Genomic DNA, 21,762 nt, shown 5'->3' on the forward strand with positions numbered 1-21,762 from the left:
AACAGAAAAATATCCACCATCCTAAGAAACCCTAAAGACAAAATCGAGTTAGAAAACCAAGGAGTATATGAAATCCCCTGCACTGCCTGCCTCACCACATACATTGGACAAACTAACAGAAGAATAAGTGCACGCGTGGAAGAACATAAGAACTCAATCAAAAAGAAGAACCAACCTCTTCCCTGGTCCAACACCTCAAAGCCACAGGACATGAGATTGACCTTAAAAATACCAGAACTATCGCCAGAACTGAACACCACAGCAGCAGAATAATCAGAGAAGCCATAGAGATAGAAAACGCCCACACAGCATGAATAAAAGAGATGACACCTCCCGCTTACCAGCCATTTGGAAACCCGCCCTCATGAACAGGCAGTACCCAACATGATAAATGACACCAGACCCACACCCATGAGGGCCACACAAGATGCCACCACCACACTTCCACGTAAAAATCAGACTCACACCCACACAGAAGATGAGACACGACCACAGACCAGAAGCCGCACTGCAGCTGCATCACTACCCACTTCAAACTCCTCTAAACCATACATGAAGCGAACTGACCCCCACCATGAAGATGTGGCACGACCACGAACTCGAAGCCAAATGAACACAGACCCAGACCCCAAACTCAAAGCCATATTAAAAACCCAAAATGCTACATCACAGCCACCCGCTCAGGACATCACATCAGAAAACTCAAGAAATTACACCTCAAGAACTCAAGAAGTCACAACACAGCAAATGACCCAGGATATCACAGCACAAGACCAAGGATACCACAGCAATAAATCTCACAAGGTCATCACACAACCCATTACCCAAGCTGTTACTACACAGGAGGCTAATCAAAAAGAGATCAAAACACAAACGACCCAGGAGATTACAACGCAAGACCCAGGATACCACAACAAAAGAACTCACAAGCCCATCACACAACCCATTACCCAAGCCGTTAAAACACAAGAGGCTAACGACCCAGGAGATGACAGCACAAGATCCAGGATATCTCTACAACAAAAGGCCATTACACAGCCCATTATACCAACATCAACTCCATCAACCAATCAAGAGGCTGCAGCACAGCCAACCAGCCCAGCACACCATCCCCCACCACTTGTATATATAGAGAGATGGCAGCTCCGGTCACACACTGCTTGCACTGGCACTAAGCCGAAAGCACCAGCCTGAAGATGGCGAGTGGGACCTCGCCGAAACGTTGCCTAGATACTTTGAATCTTACGCGGGAGAAAACCCGAATAACCAAAGATCCACATACAAATACCCTGAGAACCTCAGAAAAAACATATATATATATATATATATATATATATATATATATATATATATATATATATATATATATATATATATATATATATATATATATATGGTGTTCGGCTTGTTCGGTATTTTCCCACGTCATTGTAGTTGTTCTTTTAAAGTTGTAGCAACGTTTCAGCAGAATCTCATCTGCCATCATCAGGCTTCATTCTGCTGAAACGTTGCTACAACTTTAAAAGAACAACTACAATGACGTGGGAAAATACCCGAACCAAGCCAACACCATACATGTAAGTACCGCTAAAACTTAAGAAAAATATATATATATATATATATATATATATATATATATATATATATATATATATATATATATATGTGGATCTTTGGTTATTCGGGTTTTCTCCGCGTAAGATTCAAAGTATCTAGGCAACGTTTGGCGAGGTCCCACTCGCCATCTTCAGGCTGGTGCTTTCGGCTTAGTGCCAGTGCAAGCAGTGTGTGACCGGAGCTGCCATCTCTATATATACAAGTGGTGGGGATGGTGTGCTGGGCTGGTTGGCTGTGCTGCAGCCTCTTGATTGGTTGATGGAGTTGATGTTGGTATAATGGGCTGTGTAATGGCCTTTGTTGTAGAGATATCCTGGATCTTGTGCTGTCATCTCCTGGGTCGTTAGCCTCTTGTGTTTTAACGGCTTGGGTAATGGGTTGTGTGATGGGCTTGTGAGTTCTTTTGTTGTGGTATCCTGGGTCTTGCGTTGTAATCTCCTGGTCGTTTGTGTTTTGATCTCTTTCCATTAGCCTCCTGTGTAGTAACAGCTTGGGTAATGGGTTGTGTGATGACCTTGTGAGATTTATTGCTGTGGTATCCTTGGTCTTGTGCTGTGATATCCTGGGTCATTTGCTGTGTTGTGACTTCTTGAGTTCTTGAGGTGTAATTTCTTGAGTTTTCTGATGTGATGTCCTGAGCGGGTGGCTGTGATGTAGCATTTTGGGTTTTAATATGGCTTTGAGTTTGGGGTCTGGGTCTGTGTTCGTTTGGCTTTGAGTTCGTGGTCGTGCCACATCTTCATGGTGGGGGTCAGTTCGCTTCATGTATGGTTCAGAGGAGTTTGAAGTGGGTAGTGATGCAGCTGCAGTGCGGCTTCTGGTCTGTGGTCGTGTCTCATCTTCTGTGTGGGTGTGAGTCTGATTTTTACGTGGAAGTGTGGTAGTGGCATCTTGTGTGGCCCTCATGGGTGTGGGTCTGGTGTCATTTATCATGTTGGGTACTGCCTGTTCATGAGGGCGCGGTTTCAAATGGCTGGTAAGCGGAGGTGTCATCTCTTTTATTCATGCTGTGGGCGTTTTCATCTCTATGGCTTCTCTGATTATTCTGCTGCTGTGGTGTTCAGTTTTGGCGATAGTTCTGGCCACACGAGATGCCACTACCACACTTCCACGTAAAAATCAGACTCACACCCACACAGAAGATGAGACACGACCACAGACCAGAAGCCGCACTGCAGCTGCATCACTACCCACTTCAAACTCCTCTGAACCATACATGAAGCGAACTGACCCCACCATGAAGATGTGGCACGACCACGAACTCAAAGCCAAACGAACACAGACCCAGACCCCAAACTCAAAGCCATATTAAAAACCCAAAATGCTACATCACAGCCACCCGCTCAGGACATCACATCAGAAAACTCAAGAAATTACACCTCAAGAACTCAAGAAGTCACAACACAGCAAATGACCCAGGATATCACAGCACAAGACCAAGGATACCACAGCAATAAATCTCACAAGGTCATCACACAACCCATTACCCAAGCTGTTACTACACAGGAGGCTAATGGAAAAGAGATCAAAAACACAAACGACCCAGGAGATTACAACGCAAGACCCAGGATACCACAACAAAAGAACTCACAAGCCCATCACACAACCCATTACCCAAGCCGTTAAAACACAAGAGGCTAACGACCCAGGAGATGACAGCACAAGATCCAGGATATCTCTACAACAAAAGGCCATTACACAGCCCATTATACCAACATCAACTCCATCAACCAATCAAGAGGCTGCAGCACAGCCAACCAGCCCAGCACACCATCCCCCACCACTTGTATATATAGAGAGATGGCAGCTCCGGTCACACACTGCTTGCACTGGCACTAAGCCGAAAGCACCAGCCTGAAGATGGCGAGTGGGACCTCGCTGAACGCTGCCTAGATACTTTGAATCTTACGCGGAGAAAACCGAATAACCAAAGATCCACATACAAATACCGAGAACCTCAGAAAACAAATATATATATATATGTATGTATGTATGTATGTATGTATGTATGTATGTATGTATGTATGTATGTATATATATATATTCTGAGGTTTCTGCGGTATTTGTATGTGGGTCTTTGGTTATTCGGTTTTCTCCCCGCGTAAGATTGGAAGTATCTAGGCAACGTTCGATGAAGTCTCATTCATCATCTTCAGGCTTCTGTCTTCAGCTCTGCTTCTCAGAGTGATGTGAGCTTGCAGCTGCTTCTTCCTTTTAACTGCTAGTGGGGTGTGACTTGATTGGGTGGGGGCTTGGCTGTGTTCTGATTGGGTGGGGGTGTGTTCTCATTGGTTGGGGTTTGGCTGTGTTCTGATTGGTTGGGGGTTGGCCATGTTCTGATTGGCTGGAGGTGTGTTCTGTTCAGGTGGGGGCTTGGTTGTGCTCAGGTTGGTCTTAGTTACTGGGGGATTTGAGCTGGTGAGCTGTGATCTTGCTGTTTGGCTTCGAGTTCGTGGTCGTGCTGCATCTTCATGGTGGGGTCAGTTCGCTTCATGTATGGCTCAGAGGGGTTTGAAGTGGGTAGTGATGCAGCTGCAGTGCGGCTTCTGGTCTGTGGTCATGTCTCATCTTCTGTGTGGGTGTGAGTCTGCTTTTTACGTGGAAGTTTGGTGGTGGCATCTCGTGTGGCCCTCGTGGGTGTGGGTCTGGTGTCATTCATCATGTTAGGTACTCGTCTGTTCATGAGGGCGGGTTTCCAAATGGCTGGTAAGCGGGAGGTGTCATCTCTTTTATTCATGCTGTGTGGGCGTTTTTCTGTCTCTATGGCTTCTCTGATTATTCTGTTGTTGAAGTGTTCGGTTTTGACGATAGTTCTGGTATTTTTAAAGTCAATCTCATGTCCTGTGGCTTTGAGGTGTTGGACCAGGGAAGAGGTCGGTTCTTCTTTTTTGATTGAGTTCTTATGTTCTTCAACGCATGCACTTATTCTTCTGTTAGTTTGTCCAATGTATGTGGTGGGGCAGGCAGTGCAAGGGATTTCGTATACTCCTTGGCTTTCTAACTCGAGTATATATATACCTGTTTTCTTTTATACCTGTTTTCTTTTGTCCCTTCCCAACCTCTTTTTTCATTCTCTCCAGATTCCACATTTCGGTACACAGGTAGCCCAGATAGCCTTCGTTCAAGGGCACCCATGATCACTCCTGACCTAGAGAGTGGAGTGAAAGTCTGGCATTTAGTAAAAAACCATGACCATGGTGACCAGAAGGAAGGTGATCGGGGAAGTAAGATGGTATCAGAGATCTATTTGACACGGCTGCTAGCTACAAAGGTAATTCCAAATCTTAGGTCCTGTATCTCCTTTTGGTAAACATTAGCCATATATTGTCATGTTGATTTTGTCTTATTGCAGATTAATAATAAAAACAATGTTTAAGTAAAATAATTATTATAATATAGTGCTTATATACATATAAGAATTATTATATGTAACAATAATTATAATTATTATAAAACGATTATAAACCCATCCAAGTGAATATTTGGTAAAATCTAAATAACGCAGACAAATATTTTTGTTGTTTTCCCTAAACTGTCTTCATTCCTAACATGATACTATCTCATCTTTCATAGGCAATAGTTCTCCCCCACGCCCAGTCACATACTGTAACATGATAACTTGCTATATCTCACATCCAGGGATATAAATTAATGGGGGCAGCTTTGCACCAGCTGATGACTTATGATATAATACCCATACTTTGGTCTCTACTTTCATCAGGGTACACTGCAAAAGTTTGTGGATGACCTGTTCGAGACTTTGTTCAGTACTGTGCATCGAGGCAGCGCTCTCCCACTGGCTATCAAATATATGTTTGATTTCCTAGATGAGCAAGCAGATAAGCATGGCATCCATGACACTGATGTGAGGCATACCTGGAAGAGCAACTGGTAAGAGGGACACAATTTTATGGTTTCAGTATATCATATCTACACAAATAAGGGTAAATGTATGAAATCTAAAGGACAGACACAGTAATAATGTGTATGTGAGTGTGAGTGTGTCATCATCATCATTTTAATCATTGTCTATTTACTGCAAGTTGAAAGCCTCTTCCACATATTTCCAATCAATAGGGTCCTGAGCTTTCTTTTGGCAATTGAGCCCACTATACTTGCATGTGTCATCAATCCATCTTGTTTTAGATCTCTTTCGTGGACACTTTTTATCAAGTGGGATCTATTCTATGACTGCCTTGGTTCACCTGCCATCAGTTCTCCTTGCTTTGTAACCAGACCATTTCCATTTGATATTCTCAGTCATCCAGGTCATGGTTGTCCCAAAGGTGCTTTTTCAAGAGGCAACTGGACTTTCTGGTTTTTCTTTGAAGACATTTCATTTCTTATTCAAGACAGACAGCTGGTCATTTGCATTCTTTTAGAAAGTTGTTGAGGCACTACTCAGGGACCCTGATGACACAGATAAACCTTCAGGTGGCCTCAATGAATCTCTTAACAAATGCAAATGACCAGCTGTCTGCAAGGAGTATAAATTCTTCCATTCCCCACCATCCAGTCAGAGCTGAAGATGTGTCTTGGATGAGAAGCGAAATGTCTTCAGAAATAGAAAGTCTCTTGAAAAAGCATCTTTGTCTCTTTTACTCTCTTGATGATATCATATACTTGTATGTGTTCTCTTCAAGACAAGATATATTATTTAAAAAGTGCTTTAAAAATAAGTGAAAAAATACAGCATAAAAATTAAGATATACAAACTGGTATTAGAACAATAACTGGTTACAGTTCTATATATAATTACCTAATACAAACATTAGTCAAGTATGTGGGTGTTTCTAATACATTCATATCGATATCATGTTGTCTTTAACTAATTGTACTTTGCATAAATTATTCCCATATTTCCTTATATTTATCCATACCAAGTCTATATTTAGAGGTAATCCATTCATAGATACTAAGTGTAATCAGATCTTCAATTCATATATTTATTTTTCCAATGTTACAATAGCAGATAAAATAAGGGCATGGAAAATCCATTTACATTATTCAATTGCTAAATTCCATGTACTAGTTATTTAATTCAAGAGAATATCATAGCTTAGACATTTTTCTGTTACAACATAGGTGGAAGTCATTCAGACAAATATTATCACATATCTTCAGTGGTTTTATCACGCAAAAAATAAAAACAAGTTTCTTTATTGAGAAATCATTATTCTATGTTTTATGTTCAATTACTTCCAGAAAAAGAAAGATTTTTATTGTACCCAGTTCTGTTTCCAGCCAAACAGTTTCTGACACTTTTATTGTTCTTTTTTTCTTTGTTATTTTCTAGGTAGTCAGTATACAGTTTAGCACCATCTGCTTTCTCCAGACAATAACACAAATTTTATCCAGGCAGTCTTGTGCCAACTTTGAGTCTAGCAAGTTTATTTTATATGGCATGATCAATTTAAAAAGATAATCTGAAAAACATCTACAACATTTTATGTTACATTACATCTCATAATCCATTCTACTAAATATATATCCAATATCTCTTGGATAATGGGTATATGTTCCATTTTTGCTCTCTAATATAATGCTCATATGACTACAACCCAGCATCCTAATGACAAAATCTGATTGACTTCTAGTGGTCTAAGACAATGATGGCTTGCCTCATTTGATACAACAGTGGCAATTTTAGTCAGAAAGTAGCCTGGAAAGGGGATAATAACTCAATTATTAATGGCTTTTAAATACAAAGCAGACAATCTAAGAGTCTCAGTTCTGAGATTCTCTGTATAGTCCAAAAAGGTAAAGGTTCCCCTCACACATAGTGCTCTGGGGCAATGCTCATCTCCATTACAAAGCCGAAGAGCCAGCACTGTCTGAAGATGTCTCCATGGTCATGTGGCCAGCATGATTAAATGCTGAAGGTGCACAGAATGCTGTTACCTTCCCACTGAGGTGGTCCTTATTTTTCTACTTGCAATTTTACATGCTTTCAAACTGCTAGGTTGGCAGAAGCTGGGATAAGTAACGGGAGCTCACTCCATTATGCAGTGCTAGGGATTCGAACCACCAAACTGCTGACCTTTCTGATCGACAAGCTCAGTGTCTTAGACACTGAGCCATATATTCCATAGGATACACATATTGTTCCTCTAAGCAGATGAGCCTAAATAAGTGGCCTTCATGAATACTTCGTTCTTGACAGTGATAAATCTAAGGCTTCGGAGAATGCACAAGATTTGTAATAAGGAAGTATAGAATAATTTGACTAAAGTCCCTTGCTGAATAACCATTTATTTTCAAACTGAGACTTGTGACAGATTTATACTAGTTTCTCATTAATTATTCTGTACATATTAATTATTCCATTAAGTGAAAGTATAATCACATCTAGACGTGATTAAATAATGTACTTTCAGAGTCATAAATGTAATCTGTATTACTTAAACAGTGGAATAAGTCAGAGGAGAAAAAACTAATCAGGTTCACTAACCTGATTAGTAAAAAGAAGCATTTGACAGGACAGAAAAAGCTGTAAAAAAATTCCAGCATTTATGTGATTTACACATGTATTGTAAGTAGAATTCCACTAAATTTCTATGAATTTCATAAGCTATCCTTTTTACAAGTCCTCTGGGGTGCAAGGGGAAGAGACCAGATGAATAAATTGCTCCTGATTATCACAGGGTTTTCACTGTTTGCATCAAAAACAACCAGTTGATCTTTGTGTTTCCAAATCCTCAAAGCCTTAAAAGTAATTGAGATATCTTCTTTTATATAATGCTTTGTTTCTAGCATTGGAGCAAAGTAGAGTTTACAAGGTGCTCTCAGAAATGCAATAACTAAAGCAGCAGAACCCTGATAGAGAGTTGTGGCTACTTGTATCAGCTTTCAATTGAATAACTATATATACGTGATTATTTAGAATCAATTTCCCAAATGTTTTCTGAGGATATCCAGGCAAGGCATTGTATATAAATTTGAGCTCCAGCTAAATATAACTTCCAAGCAGCAATTTATATTCTGTATTTTTAAAATAATTGTTGCTTTTGCATCTTTATCCTGGCTGTTACTTTAGGATATATAGTTCCATGGGTTAGAAATTGACTGTGCATAGAGAAAAAAACTCATAAAAATGGCAATATGTGCCTATATGTATAAACTACACATGTAAATCCCTTCTGGTTTCAAAACCCTTCTGGTCTTCCAAAGCTAAATTCTCTGCTGCATGGAGCTAAAAACAATTTTGCAGAAGCTTTAGGGAATGCATTTTAAGATAAAATGTTGAAATCCTCAATAAAAGGACATTTAGAGTTAACAAGTGGTACTGATGAGCATAGATTTCCCATCTATCTCCATGGCTGCAAGATTATAGAAGCCTTTAATATGGAGAACTTCCCAACCGTTGTCAGTTTCTATGTGTATCAGCTGAAAAATAATCTGGACTGGAAAATAAGAGATGTTAGTTTCAACCAAGAATTTAAATCTTTTCTTTTGAATGGTGACTAATAGATTCATATAGTTGTTGCGCTATGAATCACATAATAGGATAATTTTCTTTGTTAGCAATTTAAACTAAGATGCTTTGAGTAGGATTCAAATCAAGTTCATTCATTGTTAAAATATTGGACTTAAGATAAGTCCATTAAGATTGTTAAAATATTGGACTTAAGATAAGCAATAACTCATTTTCAGTAGTCTCAATGTCAACTATTTATAAGTATAAGCTGTTTTTTAATTGGAAATGCCTGGGATTAAACCTAAGGAATGAATACCTCTGTTTCCAAATTACTGATAATATATTTTGATTCATATTTTTCTGTTAACATGAAATTGTTATAAGTAATTGAAAATATATAGTTAAATAATACTTTAAGTTGCATTAACCCATTTACTGCCATTCCATATCTTTTACATTCAACTTCTTGTATTTAATGAATTACAAATTTGATTGAGAAATTATAACTATGAGAATCACCAATGAAAGTTGAGGCTTTTCTGCATACAAAGATAAATGTTACATTTGCTAGATTGGAAAACTGGTTATTATAAAGCAGTTTTGTGAGGTGGGGGCAAGAGTTGTCCTTTTCAGCAGCCTTGGGCAAGTGGTGAATGAAAAAAATAATGTTCTGTCTTCATTTTTTTTCTATCAGCAATCATTTGCCCCTGTACAATAGAATTTACTCTTTCCAAAAATAGTTTGTATTCTCTCTTTTTTTCCTGCAAAACATTTTTTTTTCTGCACTGCCATCGGATGGACAAAAAATAACAGATTGAAATCCCTTAGAGAGTAAGAATTTTTGCTAGCAACTGAAGGTCAGGCAGAGCTAATGTGGAATGAGGACAAGTGTAACAATTTCTTGGGAATTACGCACTGCTGAAAAATGAAGAATTGCTCACTGGACACAACCAATAAGTTTGAATAGTGAAGAATCTAGCCAGCATTGGGTACGCAACAGTTCATCTGATTAGAATGTAGCTTATTATTTTATTGAGTTTAGATGCCTTGCCATATACTTGAGAGACAGCAATAAGAATAAGAATAAAAATAATGTTTATTTTGTTGCCCAAAAGATGAATTGTGGTTCAGTTTTGATTGCCAATGCCTGATATTAAAAGACTAGTTTCTAACAGCTCTTTAAAAAGTTGTTCTTTGCTGTTAGGATTTGGTTATGCTTTTCTATCCAAACAAAATAAGTAGCCCAAGACTTGCATTGTACAAACAGACAGGTGCCAATCAACCAGATGGATTATGGGAAAGCTTTTCAAAGAATGTTATGATTTTTTTCCAGTGTTCCAGTGGCATCTGGCCATGCACACATTAAAAAAGAATTCTGCTTCCAGTCAATATTAGGATAATAGGATACTTTCCCATTAATAGTTTTAATGAAACACACCACATAGGACTCAAGTGATCAGCCAAATTTCTTCAACACGTATGGTGTTATTACAGATTTTCTAACTCTCAGATTCATGTAATGAATTGACTCACTTCAATACAAAGGAAAGCCAGAACCAAAAATGCCTTTGTATAAACATAGAGTTTAGTCTGTACATGTAGGAGAAGAGCAGACAGAGCTGGAGGGTGGAATTAAATGTGTCATCATGTTAGAGTCATGTTCTCACAAATGATTCAAGTCCAACCCCTTCTGAATTTCATTGACCCTTATCTGGTACCAATTTAGAGTTGAACTTTAGATGACTAGATTCATGTTTATAGGCTTGAATAAATCTTCTTTACTGCAATTTAACAGATGGTCCCGATTCTGTGCTCCTGACAGTATCTGGTCTGAACTATCTTTTTAAAAAAGTAATTTGTTTTGAAGTTTTTCAGGTTGTAAATACAACAATGTGATATCGGATATAAATTCTACAAATAGAAAAAAATAAGAATATCCCTTTTTTTCTCAGGATTAATTTATGATGAAAAAATAGACACAAACAACACCTCAACTTTCAAATTATACCCTAGGGAAAACATTAGACTCCTATGCTTCTTTACACTTGAGTTACTCATAGTCTTTTACCTGCCAGCAGCTGATGTATCAGCAGAAAAGAGGTAGCATAAGAACCTCCATACTCAGCTGTGTCTTTGCTATTGAATGTTATTCTAGTTCATTAGTAAATAAAAGGAGTTTAATATACAATAATGAAGCATGTTTGGTACTTGAATCATTTATTTCATAAATAAAAACATCCAAAAGGTGATATGCCAATGTGACCAAATAATGTGGTCTTGTTCAGTAAATTCAATTAAAGAGCTATGTGGGGCCAGTTGTGGGAGTACTTCATTAAACAGTCAACTCTGAGTTGAATGATCTTCCCTTATATACATGTCACAGGCATCACAGGGATGTTTTCATCATGCTGATTCTAAAGATACGTCATATCCTGTTCAAAATAAATTTCTGAAGACCTCTGTAAAAATGTTACGTATGCTTATCAAAATGGAAAAGATCACCGGAAGCATTTTCAAAGCTCTACCAAATCATAGTTAAGAAATCTCCTGAAACAACGAAGATTTGGAACAATGGAGAATCCTCCTAAAAGGGATTATTCTGTGACAAGCATTTCATTAAACTCATTTTTAAAAAAAAAACAAGATCCAGAGATCTGCTTCAGTGTTTATTCCAAAAAAAGGGAGATTCATTGGAGAATAGTAAGGCAAACCCATTGCTCCTTACAAACTTTGATGCTCATGTCAAATTTCCCTTAAAGAACAAAGACTTCCATAGAGATATTTTATAGGGAGATAACTGAAGCTTTGGAGCTAACAAGATACCTAATAAATCAAACAGTATGCTCCACAATACATATTTCATATCAATTGTCAAGCATGGATATGGTGATGCACTAATTTGCAGAGCCTTTCTAGTCTTAGCATTTGGACAATTTCTCAAGTCCTAAGGCACAAAAGCGTCCCCAAATTAGAGACCTTCAGACCAGTGGTGGGATTCAAATTTTTTTACTACCGGTTCTGTGGGCATGGCTTGGTGGTGTGTCAGGGGAAGGATACTGTAAAATCTCCAGTCAGAGGTGGTATTTGCTGGTTCTCCAAACTACTCAAAATTTCTGCTACCAGTTCTCCAGAACTGGTCAGAACCTGCTGAATACAGGAGTTTCTTTGGCAACAGACCAAAACTGCGACTCTGTGCAGTTTCGATCCATGCTCGCCACTGGAGCACCCCGAGCCGGCTGATTTCGGGGCTAAGCCACCCCGTAGAGGTGGTGAAGAAGGAGGAGACTGCCTGCAGGGTTGAGTAGAGCCGCATCTCTCCTCCTCAGCTGGCCATTACTCCCTTTCCTGAAGGCGGTTGCAGCGGTGGTCAGAAATGGCCACCACAAAGAAGAACTCAACCGGAAAAGAATGTGCAGGAGGAAGATAAGAAGAGAAAGTTTTGGTTGACCGGGCCAAACAGTAAAAGCAACAAATAAGGTACCCTGGAATTTAAACTATTAAAAAAAAGAATAATAATACGGTTCCCAAAGAAGATTTCTAAGCAGCGAAAGAGAGAGAAAAGGGAAAAGATTTGGGTTGTTTTTCTCCTCTTCCTATACTGACAACTAAGAGACTTAAGCAAGGAATTGGGGGGAAAAATCCACTTTGACATTAATAGGCATTTAATGCTGAAAATAAAAAGTCAAAGGGATAATAAAGATTTCTGAATAATTAAAAGCTTTTGAAAACAGGAAAGGAGAGAAAAAGAATAAAAGGGCAGGATCTGGAAGGAGACTGCCTGGAATTAAAAAGAACTTACAGTAAAATCTCAACAAGACTTCCAAAAGATACATCTTAACTGAAACATCACAACAAAATAGTAAAACCCCAGGAAGAGAAAGTGAAAAAAGAAATAAGAAGAAACAGCTTGGAACTATTTGGATTATTTGGTGATCTCTGGATTCTTGGTTGCTGCATTTGAATGACTAAAATCAATCAGGTGGTTGCTTAAAAGTGTTTAAAATGGCTCCACTTTTAGAAGAACTGAAAATGGAACTTAAAAAGTACAAAGAAGATGCACAAGAAGGGAGAGGTCCTTTTGGCTTCATATTTCAGTTCTTGGAAATGGAGATTTGGAACTATGAGAAACAACAAGAAATGCCTGCAGAACAAGAAGATTGGGACAAAGAAGAAGCCATCTTTAATGAACAAGTAATCTTAGGTGGGGGGGAAAAAGGAAAGGGGGGAAAGAGAATGGAAAGTTTAAGATTGGGGGGGGGAAACCAAAAAAGAATAGAGTGAAAAATAAGTATAAAATCAGAAAGCAACAGAAGAGGGAAGGAAATGCAGAAGAGAGAATTAGAAGTAGAGAGACAAGGGGGTAAAGGGGGGAGGGAGAAGAAGAGAGGGAAGAAAGAAAGGAAAAGAAGTTATAAAGGACAGAAACAAAATATAGAGAAACAGGACCTATTTAGAGATAATGGGTGAAAATCTAATTGAAAAAGTGATTCTGCAAAGGTACATAAGATAGTATTGTTATATTAGAAATAGAAATAATTTCAGAAAATATGAAACAATGTATGATTAAAATGTTTGATAAAATAGTTATCGTAACTTAGTGGAATGCTTGTCAATAAATAAATGTAACAAAATGAATATTTAATGATTTATAAAACATATGTGAAGTGAAATAAGGGAAAAATTAAGTATGGAGATTATACATGTCTTTAAGGAAGTATGATATTTAATTGAAAAAAAATGTTAAAGATGTTAAGACTTTAATGAATATTAATGATAGAACTGAATTGGAATGGAATGAGGGTTTTAATTACATATATTTACAATCCTTTTTTAAAAAAGAATATAGTGTGTATTACAAGAATGTACCAAGCAGAATTCGATTGGAAGTTATGTATTATGTATTATATTGAATTTTACAACCTTAAGGTATATATTGAAGTTTAACTAAGAGTTCAATGGATAAAATTAAAAGATATAAAGGTGTCATACTTCAATTAGTAACTACAGGAGAACATTTGTTTAATGAGAAAAGATAATATGAAATTGAAACAGAACAGACAAAAGTATAAATATAATGATTTGAATTGAGATAATCAAAATAAAATTGAGAAAATTAAAAGAGGGGAAAAACTATATAGAAAATGCAGAATAGTAATAAGATATGGGAATAGAACACAAAAATGAGCATGAAACTGAGTTTGTATCTGTATGAAGAAGTGCAACCCGGGACCAAGCTATTTTCAAAAAAGAAGTTTTACTTGTATTTTGTGTGTGTGAAAACCCAAATAAAACTTTAATAATAATAATAATAAAAAACCTGCTGAATACCACCTCTGCTTAAGACCATTGTGATGTGAAAGATTTGTCACAATTCAGAAGGTGCTTGTGCTTGTACTTCAACCAGTTACTGAATTTAATGGGGGGAGGGGGTGTTCCTTTTTCACACTGGCACATTGAAGATTGGATTACTGCACTTTGTTTTTGAAATAACACAAAGCAATGATGTAGTTTGCTCATTCAGGCTTTCTATATATATTAATATTAGTAGTGTGAAGCTCTGATAACTATCAATGGTAAAGATACACAAAATCTCAGAAAATCAGAAAGAGGGAAAAGAGGGTTTTTTTTTTTTAATATGAGATCAGTCAGTTTGTTTATTTAGCCCCATTTAGACCTTATATTCTGACTTCCAGCCGCTATCCAGAGTATAAAGCAAAGGTTTTTCACATCAGCTGCAACATAATCTAATTGGAAATGCCAGCAATTGATTTTTAGCACCTTTTGCATTTTCTTACTGAACTAGACTACTTCTTCTACAAGTCATGCCTAGAATGCTGCAAAAACAGCAATCAAGGCATCAGGAGCCTCAGAAAATAGCATTTCCTCAATTTCCTGATGCCTAGGTCTTCAGTAATGCAGAGTTTTAACTAGCAACAATAGGGGAATCAAAAGCAGAAAAAGATACTTTTGGATCTTTGCTGTTTATTAGGGTTGGTTATAGTGTTAGTGTGGGTTTTTTTTTTGTTTTTTTGTTTTGTTTTGGGGGGAGTTGCAGAAAATATCAATGGTATTCTATTTAGTTTTTTTATTCATATTTCAAGTGAACTTTACAACACTCTATTCAAAAGAGTTGTTATCTTTGATAAGGTTGGGGTCCCCCCCAAGCCTGGAAAATGTAAATAAAAATGTGTTATCTTGTTCATATTGTGGTTCTTTTTCTGTTGCTAGTTACTGTGGATTTTATATTACATAGAGATTTGGACTTCTTTCTCCCCTCTGTGCATAATATTAGTATTTATGGGCAAAAGAGGCAAACAGTGGCATCTAGTGATAGATTACCTAGTAACTGAAGAATGTTTTCCATTTTAAGAATAAAAAGAAGAAGGGAAAAATATCATCACTGATAATATTTAGGTTGGAACACACTACTGTAAATCCATGAGAGAAAGTTTTAATGAATATACATTAAAGATACTCATTACTGCATTAAAACTAAAAAAAATGGAGAGCAAGAATAGAATAAAACTTTCTAGGGGAAAATGGATTATCTCAATCAAAGGAAATAATTCCCTCTTTGGCCAAATCATTCAAATAGCTCAAATAAACCCAAATAAGTCAAGTAGCTCAATAAATTCAAATCCAATAGCTCCTTCATAATTCTGTATTTTGATTTTAACAGTGTTTAGGAAGAGGATAGCCATCTTGGCTGGAATATAATGCTAAATATGATTAATTCACCTTAGTTACCAAATACCATTAATAATACAGTGATACATTATTGGAATGTACAGTACTATATTCCTCATTTCTGCTATTATTACTACTACCATTCTTATTTAACATTTTTTGTGAAAAGAAAAGGAAAGCTGTGATTGTAGGAATATGTTGCTATTTTTTTTTAATGTATAATGGCTATTTATGTCATACAGTCTTCCTCTCCGCTTCTGGGTGAATGTAATTAAAAATCCACAGTTCGTCTTTGATATCCACAAGGGAAGTATCACCGATGCCTGCCTCTCAGTTGTAGCTCAGACTTTTATGGATTCATGTTCCACCTCAGAGCATCGACTGGGCAAGGATTCTCCCTCCAATAAGCTGCTGTATGCCAAGGATATACCCAGCTATAAAAGTTGGGTAGAAAGGTCAGTGTTCAAATAGAGGGTATGGGCTGCATGGTTAGACTCTTTTGTGCTTCCCCAAGCTTGCAGTTATTGAGTCCAGTATCATTTCACTCTGCATCTGGGTGGCATTCCGAGTGGCAGTCATCTTTTCTTCCTTACTCATAAAGTCAGTATTAAGGATCCATTTACAGATTCCAAAATACCTGCAGACAGGCAGTTTACATGCACAACCCAGCCCTGCATCATGAAAAGGTGGCAATAGTGGTTCATCCTGATTTGTACCTGGAGGCACAGTAGAAGCCATAATAGCTTAAGAAGTTGGGCTATTTCACAGCACTCTGAGGCATGCTCATAGGTGCACAAGATGGATCTGTGCAATACCGTCCATGCCACAGCTGCAACCAGTTTCCAAACAGAGGCAGGAGCCTGAAAGGATCTCCTAACACTGGTACCATCTGTGACACTACTAAACCATTTAGAACTAAAGATTTTAAGTTCTTGGGTGGTAGGGATATAACTCCCCAACCAGACTCCTACAGCTTTCAGATACTAAGAAAGAATCTTGACAGCATCACTTGGTCAGCCTGGGATGGAGATATATAATTGAATATTATCACCCTACTGATATTAGCTGATTCCCCCATCTTCATTTCACCTCACTGTTTTGTGGAATTCCACAAAGCAGGGGCTTACAGCTAGACCTTCCCCAGCCAATACTAGAGTTAATCCCAGAAAAAAAGAAGAAAACCACAGCAATGTCCTGTCTCCCACTACCAATCACTATGTTCATCCAGAAGAATGGTATCATGGTCAGAAGTTACCAGATATTGAGGAGGGCAAGACCAGATGAACTGCCATCCTGATCCAACCAGATGCCATGAGCCCTGGTGGCACAGTGATTAGAATGCAGTACTGCAGACTAAGCTGTGCCCACAGTCTGGAGTTTGATCTTGACTGGGCTCGAAGTGGACTCAGATTCAATCCTTCCAGGGTAGGTAAAATGAGGACCTAGACTGTTGGGGGCAATATGCTAACATTGTAAGCCTCCCGGACAGGGCTAAAAAGCACTATGTAACGATATATACGTGCCATTGCTACCAACAAGTACAATCAAAATCAATCTCATTACTGTTTCCAGATCTGAAACCTAACTGGAAGGAATCCAAATAATATTTACTGAAAAATAGAATAACATCAATGTTATGGTAAAAACAATACCAGAGAGGAAAATATAAACAAATATTGTTGTCACTGTCAATTCCAGCTGTCATCTTTTACTTTCTTACATAAGTCTTTTTCTATACATTTAACTAGATTTAGTTTTTAGCTTTATTGCTAGGCTTCTTCTTATACAACTACAGAAGTACTTAATAAGTAAAATTGTTGTTTATATTTGTGATATACATATATCACAAATAATTGTCACTATATTATATTGTATATACAATGCAACAATGTATTAACAACATTGCTAATAAGTTCTGTTATTGTGCATTTATTATGGCATGGGCATAGTAGGGAAACACGTTTTTCATTTTAAGTTTCATCACATGTCTTACAAAATCAATCTGATGCTTTGTTCATTTTGACCTATACATAGTTTTCCTGCAGAAATGACTTGAGGCTTAAGCCCAATTCTTGATTGCTGCTTCTTTTTTCTCTCAAACATTTGTGCTTAGTTCTGTTTCTGAAACATTCTCTCCATTACTTTTCAGGTATTATGCAGATATTGCAAAACTCCCAGCCATCAGTGACCAAGACATGAATGCCTACCTCGCAGAACAGTCACGTCTGCACTATGTTGATTTCAACATGCTGAGTGCACTCAATGAAATATACTCCTACGTCAGTAAATATAGTGAGGAGGTGAGAAACGTCTTTCTTCAGAGGGTTTTGGGTTTGTTTGTTTGTTTTTGAGATACATATTTGTTGATTAAACCCTTCACTGCATAGTCATAAACAATCAAACTTTAAGCAGCTGACATTCCACAATCCAGTAACAAGATTAAAACAATAAAACAACATAGTAATATTATATCAAAGCCCAAGGAATAGTACCTAACAACAACCAGACATTCCCACAGCAGGACAGAATAAACTCAAACCGAACTCAAAAGTAGTCTATATGCTAAACTAACTGGAGAAATAATTCACCTATTTTTCTTAATTTATCATCAAAAATTCTTAGAAAATTAAGCCAGCATTATTTGCATTACTGAGGTCTGGCAGCAAATTGCTACCTTGCTGGATTTGGAGAACCACCAAAGAAGTATTGAGTACTACACGCAACACACAATTCAATGTTCCCCCCTCTCCAATACAAACTAACATTGCACTAGTTTCTGTTTCCATGCTATTTCCATGCATGACTCAAACTGCTAGCTAGGGCCAAGAATAGTGCAGCTCTGCCGATGTAGCACACAGTATCATAAGATATTTTTATAAGTACCCTTCTTTTCAAATATATCTGGCTGAATCTTATGCCATTTGGGATGCAGGCAGTTAGGAAAATAATTCCAATTTACTTTCAGAGCAATTTGTAACCATAAAATGGCTGCATGACACAAAGATATGCTACATAATGCACAACACAAAGTATGCAACAAAATATAAAGGGCCAATGTTCACCACAATTTTATTTCTCACGGCCTGAGCATATTAAATAGCTTTAGTAAAAATAAAATAATAAGTAATAACATATGAGTATGCCTGAAGAACAATTATCTGAATTGTGAATTCACAATAAATGAGATCTTTGGTTTATTATGGATACTAATATTATAATGTGAATACCTAGTCTGTTATCCTAAAATCTTGACATTGTTTATTTAAAAAAGCAAAATTTTGTTTAATAAGCACAAAAATGATTTATATTTACTTATTTTTGTGTTGTGTTGCTTTATTTCCAATTATATTATTATCTTGGACAGTGTCCAATTCTTTTTTCAAATAGAATAAAATTGCTAATAGCTAGGGATGGAAAAGAAATACTAAAATGTAAACCAAATCAATTAACTAATATAATTCACATGTTCCAAACTAAGATGCAAGCCAAATTTCAATTTATTTCATTCTTTACACTTCTCCCAATTTTGCTACATTGCTCTCTGCTCAAAATTTGTATATAAAAAGGATGGATATAATGAAATCATGTGTATAAAAGTGATATCTTAAGAGAATTTGCTTGGAAAATATCTGTAGTAATATTTTTCATCATGAAGTGATTAGGGCAATCTTTAGATAAAGCAGAAGGTGGAGCTATTTCAGCTATTGTTAGTGAAAATTTGTATTATTCTCTGAATGCCTGCAAAAGTATCTGGTTGTTTGACCACATACTATTTTCCCAGAGACAAGTAGCATGGCACAATCAAATCCTCTATATATTACAAAATATTACTATCAGTACATACTCATTTTTAATGGATACATTACTTGATGTCTAAGTCCCCACTATCTGGTCAGCCCTTTAATTTGCAGTGCTAAGAAATACTTATTTTGCAGTTACAAGTATTAAAGGCAAGGCTTTTGGCTTTTAAGTGCACATATAAATACATAGTATAATGCAGCATCTATTTGCTAAATAATAGAGGAAATGTAGCCTCCAGAATATAATTGTGCTTTTTGCTGGCAGTGTGAGCCAAAATGGTAACTCAAAAAAGAAGGGGTTTATGGCCACAAAGAAATTCTGTGCTTTCCTTTCATTTCTTACATTTTTCTCTAGAAAGTAGAACTAAAGACTGAGTACTGGCTAAAAGTCCTACAGTATATTTCAACTTCTTATGTAAACATTTAGAGACCCTAGATCAAGGCTGTCAAACTCCTGGCCCATAGGTCGGATATGTCACGTGCTGGTCCTGCCCACACCTGGTTTAGCGAAGGGGGGGAAGTCCCAATATGTCATGTGACACAGCCGTGAAGCTGTGAATTTGACACCCCTGCCCTAGAGATTTTCCTTCATAGACTTACCATAAGGCTAACATTTCAGAGCATCATTCTTATGCACTGTGTTCTTATCAATGTAGAAAAAATTGTCATGAATTTCTAAGACCATTTATTTGTATGTATTGTTCTTCCTTTTCCTTTCAATCTACTTAAATACAATTCATTCTTAGTATTTTCTGTCCTTTCTTGTTTGTATTGATTTTGATTCCAGATCATTGGAGCTCTGGAGCAGGATGAGCAGGCGCGCCGGCAGCGCTTGGCATACAAAGTAGAACAACTTATTGGTGCCATGTCTATGGAAAGCTGAAGAAAGGAGCAGGAACTCCTAGGAAAAAAATACAAGGAGTGATCACAAAGACTTTGGGGAATTAAGGAAATTGTCAAGAAGACCACAAAGAGTATATTGGGAATACTGTAGAACCTCCTACAAGAAGCAAAAGTTGCCCCAGATTCTTAGCTCAAAACTCACAAAATTCCATTTGAAAGAATGAAGGAAAACCACAGCAACTGTGCATCTCAAACATCAGTTGGATTTATCAAATAGTTCAGCTATTCAGGCTGTAACCTGGAAGGTGTTTGGAAGCTTAGACTTTTCCATGACAGCTGCTTTGCATGAAAATTGTTTGGTGTATATTAAGAGATAACAAAAACAATATTTAAAGTTTTTTTTTTAAGAAAAAGAAAAGAGAAGAAAAAAAGGTAACAAAAACCCAGTGGCTACATCTTCTTGAAGATTCCACTGTACATTGCCCCTCACATCCTACAAGAACTTCATTGTTCATGGCTCAGATGGATGGTTTGCAAGTAGATTTTCCTATCTTAGGGAATGTTTGAAAAAAAACGTCCATTATTCCTCTGCCTGGGAACTTAAAAAATATCCCCCAGGGGCACAAATTTGCACCAAGCCTTTTAAACAGTGCAGTTGGAAAGGAAAATCCAGCATTCAGTATCTTCAAGAGTCTTTTAGCAGGAATCTATATGAGTGGAAAAGCCATCTGGTCATTCAACTCATCTGTGCTGAAATCCAGCTTCAACTATGTATTTATAGAGTACTGATATTTTTTTAATACTCCTTATTTACCATTGAAGGGACACTATGATTTTATGAAAGTCCTTCATTCCTCTTCTACTTTGACACAAGACTTCCCTCATTGAAATGATTCCTTCCTGTTTTTATGTACCTGCAGTTGTGTTCCTAAGGAATGTCTGGTCCTTTTGAAGCTAAGGAAGTTGTGATGGTTTAAAATGAAACTGGTGCATTATGCACTTTTGTAGGTGCAATTCATATAAAAACTGATTGGCTTTCTTAGTTGCTTAGAATGTTGATTGATCAGTTAGATTTTGAGTTGTTTGTTTTTCCTAGTCACTACGTGATTTCTTGCTTTTAAAAAAAAGTGTTTACAGCGAGCAGTACTTGAACAGTATAGACCTAGTGAGTTGACATATTTATTGCTTTCCTGCTTTGAATTCACTTATGCAGTCAGAACAAATGGCATTTGCATTTTTCTCATACCATATGAAAGGTCATGCAGAGGTCAAGCATAAGACTTCAATGTCTCCTGAGAGAGGGAAATGGGGGCACCTTCTCTCTGGACAAAAGGAAATGGCATACTCTACATGCTGGCTAATTACTGTAGTCTTGTCTGTGTCCATGTGTCTCAACTC

General features: G+C 37.2%; 1 protein-coding gene across 1 annotated transcript in view; it reads left to right on the forward strand.

Annotated features, from left to right (window-relative positions):
* PLXNA2 (plexin A2) overlaps positions 1-21,402 on the forward strand; it is a 492,988-nt gene extending 471,586 nt beyond the window's left edge. Inside the window, exons 28-32 of the mRNA XM_026675200.2 lie at positions 4,698-4,888; positions 5,339-5,508; positions 15,964-16,176; positions 17,871-18,021; positions 20,309-21,402. Of these exons, the coding sequence (XP_026530985.1) occupies positions 4,698-4,888; positions 5,339-5,508; positions 15,964-16,176; positions 17,871-18,021; positions 20,309-20,404 (821 nt within the window). The 3' untranslated portion in view covers positions 20,405-21,402. The remainder of the gene's footprint in view (positions 1-4,697; positions 4,889-5,338; positions 5,509-15,963; positions 16,177-17,870; positions 18,022-20,308) is intronic.
* The last annotated feature ends 360 nt before the right edge of the window (positions 21,403-21,762 follow it).

This window comes from Notechis scutatus, chromosome 3 (assembly GCF_049901735.1).
Source record: "Notechis scutatus isolate UNSWTSFEM ecotype Mainland chromosome 3, rNotScu1.2, whole genome shotgun sequence".
NCBI lineage: Eukaryota > Metazoa > Chordata > Lepidosauria > Squamata > Elapidae > Notechis > Notechis scutatus.